General features: G+C 44.4%; 1 protein-coding gene across 1 annotated transcript; it reads left to right on the forward strand.

Annotated features, from left to right (window-relative positions):
- Window positions 1-3,021: 3,021 nt before the first annotated feature.
- On the forward strand, window positions 3,022-9,887 carry CDKN3 (cyclin dependent kinase inhibitor 3). Its single transcript, XM_010297652.2, has 7 exons — window positions 3,022-3,254; window positions 3,739-3,794; window positions 5,090-5,134; window positions 6,132-6,354; window positions 7,203-7,234; window positions 8,125-8,228; window positions 9,497-9,887. Exons 1-7 carry the CDS (start codon window positions 3,181-3,183, stop codon window positions 9,581-9,583), a joined length of 621 nt encoding a protein of 206 aa, XP_010295954.1. The 5' UTR covers window positions 3,022-3,180; the 3' UTR covers window positions 9,584-9,887.

The following is a 9,887-nucleotide window of genomic DNA, read 5'->3' on the forward strand; positions in this document are numbered from 1 at the left end:
GTCCCACAGCCCCTCCACTCCCCTGCTCCAACGCTTGGAGTAAGCAATTATTTTCTGGTAAGGAGTACTGACTTCCCATGTTCCAACTTTTGTCCACTGTCTCTTCTTTTTCCACTACGCACCTCAAAGAAGAGCATGGCTCCAACTGTTCTACACTCTCCCATTAGATATCTGTAGACAGCAGTTCCTGGCCCAACCATTTAGATAAAAGTCCAGTTAAAATTCTGGTTAAATCATACCTTCTTCATCACCCTCTCTCACCAATGAAATAAACCTTCCAAACTACGTATTTCAGCCCATGCCCATGATTATTTTTCTTCACTTTGCACAGGCCTCCAATCTATAAACTGACAAAAATTTACCAGAAGGTAAAGCCTTGATGTTGATGCGTTCCTTTTTATATACCAAAAGGACACTTCATTGCAGACCAACTCCTATTAGTCTTTCCTATAAAAGGCACCACAAACAAGCTGATCTAGATGCTTTAGCACATTACAATTTGATGTGCTGGGCAATAGCTCAATTTAAGAAATAAACAGACAACCCTAACAGATAGTCAGCTAATAAACATAATATTTGTCATTTAATGTTGCAAGATGCCTAGGGTAATAAGGAATCCCACAGGACTTCCTCAGGTTTGGGTTGGTTTTATTTCCCCCAACCTTTTCCCTACATTTACTTCAGATTTCACATTACATACTGTATCTACTCAAGACTACAAACTCTAGCCTCACGTTTTGCAGACTCCTTGGCATTACCAGCTATTATTACTATTTTAAATTCCATGCAATACCATACTGATTTCTATCACGCGAAGGTACCCAAACTCCAGAGAATTCCTTTGATCTTTTCAAAGAACAACCAGGAGGATTATCATTGTTGCTATTTTTTTGTATTTATCCATCTCATGTCACTGCTTCCATAAAGATATAATCCTCACAGTTCGAGTCTGCAACACCTTCCACAGGAATAAGCAAAATCAAATCACAGGGGGAAAAAAAAATACGGCAAATTTTACATCTATATCAAACAGTACAAGTGTTGCACATAATCTCTAAGTGGACCAGAGCTAAAAAGACACTGAACAGAAGCAAACAACATACCGGTTCCTTCATGCAGTGGCTATAGGAGTTAAAGTGATGTTTGCAGCTACAGTGGCTAGCTGTCCTCATGCTGCCTCAATTCTTAGGATGTATTTCTTCCCATTTCTCATCTTAGCAACATCTGCATTGTTTTAATTTTCCATTATGCTCGGTAATGTAATTTTTGTACACCTGCTATCATATTCTGGGTTTTAATAAGCTGGCCTTCTCCTTGATCTTTTCATCATTCATTTCTTCATTCCCAGAACCTACCCTAAATCCCGCAACACCAAGCAATTTGCTTCTACAATCCTTTTCAGGCAGGTTTCATTAAAACCTCCAGCTGCAGAACTAATGTTACTAATGTAGAACTAAAATCTAAAATCTCCACACCTGGAGATCTTGCACCGGCCCTACTAGGAATCTCACCAAACTCAAACCACTTCAGGAATTTGTACACAGCCATTCTTCTGACTTCAAAAAACATCTCTGAAAGTCTCCATGACTGTACATTATCCTCTAGATCAATGCCAAAAATCACTGTTTGTGATAGTTTTACACATGTCTATGCACAGACTGTAGAAATGCCTTGATGCAATTTTTAACAACAAAATTCCATGCTATCAATTTATGCATTTCTACCTATTAATTAATGGCCAGAGTTACTGACATGATAAACCAGAAACACTGCAAAAAAGAGGTCTAGTAAAAAGCCCTAACCATGGGCAACAGCCTAGCTCTTAAAAACCAGGCAGCCAGAATCCCCGCCCCCCCCAGAGCCATATTTCAGATTAGTTAGACTAAGATAAAAACTCCATGTAATGTTCCTAAAACCTGTTTGCACAGAACATTAGAAAAGAGGGCATTGACAACAGCAGGATGCGGACAAATCTAAGTGCTTTAAGTCTGAATTTTCCATGAGCACACCCTGTAGCCACCTTCCTTCTGCACGGAGTTGTGAGTCAGCTACCTAAGCAGCAATGCCAAGGGCACATCTGTGAGGTCTGGACAGTCTTACTGCTGCCAGAATATTTGACATTAAGTTCATGGTTTAAAAGAGCAAGCATTGCTCATTTTCTGCTTTTAGAAAATCCTATTTTGACTGAACACAGACTTCACTTAAAACCTCTGCAGGGCACCTGCGAGTCTCTTGAAAAACTCCCCATGAAGGCCACAGCTACACACAAAAACCATGCTAATACCAAAAAGGGCCAGCAAACTGCACTTCAACCCACTAGACTCTAAGCATATCCCTGCTTCCACATGTGCTGTGAGTGAAGGCTCACATCTGTCTCCACATCTTCGTCACAGCCTGCGTGGATGTAAACTCTAGATCCCACAGGCCTGCTTTTCAGGAAGGGCCCTTCCCTTCAACTTTTCCCTCCCACCCCATCTGCATGCCACAACAGATATAAGACCACCAGAGATGAACAGAAATAAAAGGCCAGAGCTGCAGGAATCTGGGGATATTCCGTGTTCACTGGATGCTTTCCAGCACCACATGAATCTCAGGAAGAGCAACCCAGATGAAAAAAGCTGAGGCAACTTGGAAGCAATTCACAGCAAGCCAGCAACAGCCTACTTCAACTCCCTTTTTTCAGTCAGAAACGCAAAGCCGGCTTTAAAAAGGAATTAAGGGAAGGGGAGAGCCGCCCGGCCCCTGACAGAGCCCTCACAGCACCTCACCCCCAACGGCCACCTGGAGCTCGAGACACAGCCCCTTCCCGCCATACAGCCTCAGCCAATCAACGCAAAGCTCACCGCCTTTTTTTTTTTTTAGCCCGCCTCTCCTTCGCTAGCCACCAATCAGAATGCTCCTCTCGTGAAGCCTCAGGATGCTTTCCACGCATCCGGCGCGCTACAGCTTTCTATTGGACGAAAGGAAGGAAGAGCTCGGCCAATGAGATGGCCCAGGTAGGCGGGGACAGTTCAAACCGGCGGCGGCCCGAGAGCAGCGCCATGGTGGAACCGGTGAGGGCCGGGGCTGGGGCCGCGGCCGCGATCGGGATCGCGATCGCCATCGCCTCAGCCGAGGGGGCAGGGCGGGCTCGGGCCCCCAGGTGAGTTCCTCGCTCTTCTCCCGCCGCAGCCCTGCGCGATGCAAGCGGGCGGCTTTGACTCCTCTGACGAAGACGCCGCTGAGGAGGACCCGAGGCCGCTCCCGATCTCCTGGTGAGACGCGCCCCGGGGCGGGCCCGGGTGTCCTTTCCCTCAGAAACTACGCGGGCGTTTGCGTGTAATCCCTCTCCGGTGATCAGGGAGGTTTTTTTCCTGAAGGAAACCCATGCCGGGCCCCGTCACCTGCCGGAGCCCGGACAGAGGTTGTGGGTGTGGGGCCGGGTCCGCTTTTGGAAGCGTTTGCTGGTCACTGGCGGGCCGTGCTGGCCCCAACGTCTGGCTGCCAGCGTGGGGATTTGTCAACGCTTTCCTCCTCTCGGGCAGGGGGATGTGACCAAGTGTGCTACCAAACCTGTGATTCCCTTGTCTGATGTTGTAGAAATAACACTGGAGTACTTCCATTTTATTCCTGAAATTAAATTATAGGTAGGTAACTCTTCTTGTGGTCTCACAGAAGAGGAATGTCTAGTAGTGAGTTATCTCTGTTCAAATAATCAAAATCTTTTGTTCTGATTTTTTAATTATATTTTTTATATAGGTTGTCTTTGTCTCCTTTCTACTCTTCTGAGTTCCTGGGATTATGTTCCCTTCCAGGTAAGAAGCATTCACTGAAATTTGCAGGCATGTCTGAAGCTGAAGAGAGGTAATATCTTGTACCCCAAAATTCTGTGTGCCATTTACTTGGTGGGGTGACTTGTTTTGTAATCTACCACTGGAATAATTGTTTCAGAAATACTAAAGTTAATCTAGGGAATATCTTAATGCAAGATCATATGGCAGAATGGTAAGAGAATAGTGGCTGACTTCCATTGCTAGTTAAAATATTTGGCTTTTCAGCCTGGTTTACTAGTTATAACAAGCAACAACAGTGAAATAAGACTACTATGACAAATAATTCCTTTATAAGATATATTGGGCTCAAATTACACTCACTTGCTGTGCTGACAGTTCTGTACCACTCTCCCTTAGTGTCTGGGTTGCACTACCATGGCCATGATATAAAAATAAATGTATAACACTTGAACACCAGTTAACATGTACATCGAAAAATAGCTGCATTATGGTTTTTAGCTACCTGGGCTGTTCATGTAATAGCTGTTTAACCTAACCTCCAGTCATAGCCCTGCTGATACAGCTCTTGCTCTGTGGGATTCTGCTGTCATGCTTTCAAAAGGCGTTTCAGTATACGCACGATCCTGACTGTTCTCAAGGCAGGCGTGAAGATTGTGTGCCTATGGGGCTGTAGGTGAAAGACAGAAGACTGAGGGAGGACACAGTGCAAATACTTGGAGGAATTACATCTCGCAAACCAAACAATAGCTGTGAATATCGTAGTGTGGTGTTCTGTAGGGGCTGCAAAGATGCCTTGTTAGCATGGTCTGAGGAAAAAATGGAAATGGCAATATGCTGAAGATTGAATAGTATGGAGGATTTTTAATGTGATTGGTGCTAAGTATTGCAGAACAAGGGACTTTTAACTTTCCTATCAGTCAACCATACAACTCTTAAGTGATCTCTATCCAGCCCTTTTATTTGTTGAGGTTTTTTGGTTTAGTTTGGTTTGTGAGGGTTTTTTAAGCTGTACTCTGGTATATAATATCCAAAACTTTTCACCTGGAAAATGCATAGCAGCTTAAAACCTTGGGCAGGTTTTTTTTTTAATCCATTTTTTTAATACATTACAGTATTAAGCAGATAATAATGTTCTGTAATGTACCTCTTCTGCGCTAGTGATCTATTTGCAGAAATAAGAACTGTGTTTTAGTTGGGGTGTGGCTTTGTTGTTTGGTTTTGGTGGGAGGTTGTCTGTGCTCTATGCTTCAGCTGTAGGAGCCATTCCATAAATGTCACTTACTGAAGTGGTAATTGTCATTCATAATTTGTTTTAGGTTGCAGGTTTAAGGATGTTAGAAGAAATCTCCAGAAAGATATAGGTGAGTCCTCTGGTCAGTGCATAAGTGCCTCTCATTCCATGTAATGGGCATGAACAATGTGCAGGTAAACTGAAAGCATAAGTTACTAAGAAGCTAGAGATTTACTTTGTCTTAGTCTGGAGACTGCAGGAGTTGTTCTTCATCTAATCTGGGCGTAAGGATCCAGACAGTGGGTATCTGAAACGGTGGTGTTTTATTCATGCTTTTACAATGGACGCTACGTGCTATGATGTTAGAATGCAGGACAGTTCTTTGCAAAGTCTTGCTAGGGGTATGTCTGCAGCAATGTCTTTGAGTTTTGGTAACACTGTGCTTGAAGATGCAGCAAATATCTTAGCACAGTCACTGTTACAAGTACTAGATATCACTTTCAAGTGTGCAGTGCCACTTTCTCTGTAGCTTCTCTACCAAATATTGAATAAATAGTCAGGGTATTTCCAGGCTGGAGCGATACAGGCATCTGCATATCTTTCACAGTAACCATGAGGCCTGCTAAGTCATGTGCAGGAGAAAGCATCTTCAAAGCAGCTAGGATCAAGATGAATTTCAAACTTTAATCTCTTCCCAGAGAAAAGTGAGATTGGGATAGAAAAAATTAAATTATGTAAAGATTTCTGCCGAGTATTCATCTGTAAATACTAGAAGAGCAGAGACAGATAACAAAAACCCACGGTGTTTGGATGTAGTCACAGCTGGAGACGGGACAGAATCATGCTTAAGCTGGCAGCAGGTAACAGCCTGTTCCGAGTGCTGACAGCTTTCTAGTGAGGCTTGTCTGGAGACTCACTCGGAACTGAGAAAATTCCTCTCATGGGTTACCTGAAGGCAAATGTGGGGGAGACTCAGTAGAAGTAAATGCTGCTCAAAGCAAAATTGCTACCTCCTATTGTCTTAACCTCAAAGATTAAACAAGAGAATCAGTACCAAGTAGCTTATCTGTTTATCCTTAAGCTTGATAGGCTTTCGTTTATTTGCAAGTGTCTTAATCTGTTGGCAGAAGAACTAAAGAACTATGGGACCCAGGATATATTTGTGCTTTGTACCAGAGGAGAGCTCTCGAAATACCGAGTACCGAACCTTATAGACACCTACCAACAGCATGGGATCTGTGTGCACCACTATCCTATTCCTGATGGGGATGCTCCTGACATTGCCAAGTGCTGCAAAATTCTGGAAGAGCTCAGAAGCTGCCTGGAAAGTAACCGGAAAACAATCATACAGTAGGTTCTGGTCGCCTCCCTTTCAGCCCACATTCCTGTAAAAGATACCAGCTTCTCTCTAGATACACAGCCAGCTGAAACAGAATCCTGTTTACTTTTTAATCCCTTTTACTTTGTAAGATTCGAATCTTCCATTTCCCCTTGCTCTGACCAGCAAGTGTTTCGAAGTGTGTGTTGAATGGCACTGTATGACTCCTTGCTGCTAGCCTAGCTGGGTATCAGGTATACACTGAGTTGTAAGCTAAAGCAGCTGTTGTCAGAGCATAACACACCCCTGGGCCGTTTATCGGGCTCAGTGGGTTCCAGCAGTGTAAAATTCACTCTTAAATTGCATGAAACTGGTTTGAAGTAATTTCTTTAGACACTTGTAGCTGAGCTCAGGGTAGAGGGAAAGAGTTTTCCAAGTTCCATGTTCCCTGAACGATCCTGCCGACAGCTCCCCACACAGCCAGCCACCGAGTCCTTGGGCTTCCTGCTGATGCAGAACCCTGCTGCTGTTGTTAGCTCATAACTATCATCAAAGCCTTAATCTGGAGTAAGATTTAAAGAAAATTGAGATCGTCCACCTTCATGCCGTCATCTGTCCTCCTGTGCCTTTGGGACTATTGCCATAAATGAAAGGGAACTTTAAAATTGCAGTTTCTCTAGAAAGACACTATTTAAGGGAGGTCTGAAGAATAAATGGGAGATAGCCTTGTAGATATTTCTATAGAAATTCTTATTCTGTCTTTCTTGTACCGCTGCTCCCCTTGATTATCTTAAGGCAAGAATTGTGTCCGTATATTTACATACTGAGGGGGCTCTGGGTGTTGCAGCTTGTTACAACCAAACGTGTTCTTCTCTTTCAGCTGTTACGGTGGCCTCGGACGCTCATGTCTCAGTAAGCAGTTGCCTTCCCCCTCAATCCCTGAGTAACTAACCCGTCTTACAAACCCGTTCTCATGAGACAGCGCTGTCTAAAGGAGCCAAATTCTGCCTGAAGCTTAGCTGTGGTTACTGTGCAAACTGCCATTACAGGTAGCAGGCTAGTTACTATATTTGGGCCTGTTTCTTGAGAAAGGTGTTGCCAAATGGTAGTAACATCAGCTGCCTGTATGGAAACTGTGATGAGTGACCTAAGTATGTCAATGGTATAGACCTGAGTATGTAGGTGAGAGGATGGAGGGTCAGGCAGGGTCAGTCTTTCAGTGAGGCTGCTAGAAAGTTCTCTCTTGCTTTCTGACTTTTTCTCCATTTTCACTGCAAATTTTAGTCTCGCCTGACCAATGGGATTATATTTTCCCCTCTTCCCTGAACATCTCAAGAAAAGGAGATGAATCTATTCCTCTGCATCTTTCTTCAGCCCAATGTTCCCCCTAAAGCTTTCAGGGGCATTAGTTATTGCGCCTGAAGGAAGGGGTGGTGATACTGCCCAAAAAGCAAATGTGGTCAGAAGACACAAAGGGGAATTAACTGGGTGTACTGGAACTCATTCTTGAAAAGCCTAGGATTTGCCTCCCAAATGCTGCTGGAAAGGCAGGGGGGGAGCAGTGGGAGGGTTTTCACCTGTTTCCAAAGCCTGCATGCTTGGGCAGGAGCAGCAGGCAGATGGGGCCAGTGCCAAGAAATAGTATTCAGCAAAAGATCCAACAGCTCTGCGACCTTGATGTGATGGGGTTGAGTTTTGCTAGAGTGCTTTTCCTGGAACAAACTTGTTCCTGTGCAAAAGCGGTGCTGCGTACAGCGTAAGGCGCTCAGTAGCATACATATGTGTGTACCTTTCCCTTGCAGTAGCTGCGTGTCTCCTGCTTCAGCTTTCGGATGTGCTGGCACCCCAGCAGGCGATAGACAGCCTCAGAAACTTGAGAGGATCTGGGGCGATACAGACCATCAAGGTAATGAGGCTACGGCAGGTAATACACGTGTCGAAACAAGAGTTGTGAGTTCGCGCGGTCCTCCCCTTCGCTTCACAAAGGGTTCCCTCTGTATTTCCGAGACGCTCCGCAGCTGGTGCCGCTGCTGCTCTCTTGGGTTTGAGCTGCTTCTAGCTTTCTGTCTTGGTCTGCCTCTACTAAATTCAACAGCTGTTCTCCCTGCCTGCTCTTCACCATCCTTAGTAACTTGTTGCTTTCTCCTCCTTATCCCTCCTCATCCCCCACTAAGCTGTTGTCACTCTTTCTGTTGCTCACATGCTCCTCACAACTCGGGCATCTGCTTGATTCTTCTGCCTTGGTTTTGTTCCATCTTTGTAACCAAGCTAGCCATGTTCATCTTCTGTAGCTACCACATTGATATACCGGCAGTTGTCTTTTAAGAAGCATCCCTAGCACTAGTGTTAAAACATATAATAATGAAATTTTCATCTTTTGGTGGGATTTTTAGCTACCCTGTGTACGTATTTCTGTTGACACAAATCCTGGATGTCATGCTGTTAAAACAGTGCTGGGTGCAGGAAAGAGGAGCTGACATTTAGAAAGTTAACAAGATAGTTTCTGAGGAGGAGGAACTGCCTAAAGACTGTCTCTTTGTTAGCTCTCAGCCTCTCTGGAAGGCAAATCTCATTGAAACTCCTTGTTGAAAATCATTTTTCCACAAACCAAAGGGGCAAGTGGGGAGCGGCTTGCAGCCCTGGCTGAAGAGGCAGAGAAGTATATGAACAAATGTTCTAGCTGGAAGCCCTCGTGGCCACCTGGGGTGGACAATCGGTCCTTTAGCCTCTGCTGACCAACGTTTTTTATCTCATTTTGAACATGTGTGTATTGATACTCCACATAATGTATGGGTTGACCTAAGAACTCTTACTATAAACTGGTGTACATAGTTATACTAGCTAAAAACTGTGTTCTGCATCATGGACCCATTAAGGAGAAAGTAATACACTTGGTGACCCAAATAAAGCAGCTTTGAGTTCTGACATGAAGCTCTCACCTCCTGAGGACCATGTTTTGTGTTACCTTGAGCCACGGTTACCATAGGAGCCCAGCCGGGATCCAGGTAATCTGTGTCTGAGGGTGAAAAATTCCAGAGGATTTGGAGTAAGCACAAGAACAAATAAAGGTACTAGAGGGTGCAGTTTTCATCCTGGGGTATCAAACAGCTTTTTAAGATGGGTAGTTCGGAAAGTATAGAACGCTCATTACAAATCTGGTTGTGCTTTTTTCAGCAATACAACTACCTCCATGACTTTCGAGAGAACCTAGCTGCATATCTGGCAACAAAAGATACGATACTAAGATCGGTATCGCGATAACCAATACTGGCATGGGGTGTCTTTGTCTACGTGGCTGCGGCAGTCACCTGGCCAAGAAGTCTCACTCCTGACCATCACAGTTTCTCATCGCTGCTGCCCGTGTGACACAGCTGCTTGCTTCCACATCTACGTGTAAAATGTTAGGGCGGGGGAAGGAAATCCTACAGAACGTACAGCATCTTCCTCTATTTGGCAGTCTTTCGTACTCACTGCCTTAAAAATATATGGAAGTCTATTTGTGTTCATTACTGCTCTGCTGGTAGCCTGCATGCTTAATGAGTTTGTTTTCAATAGAATAATGACT

The sequence above is a fragment of the Balearica regulorum genome, chromosome 5, assembly GCF_011004875.1.
Source record: "Balearica regulorum gibbericeps isolate bBalReg1 chromosome 5, bBalReg1.pri, whole genome shotgun sequence".
Taxonomy (NCBI): domain Eukaryota; kingdom Metazoa; phylum Chordata; class Aves; order Gruiformes; family Gruidae; genus Balearica; species Balearica regulorum.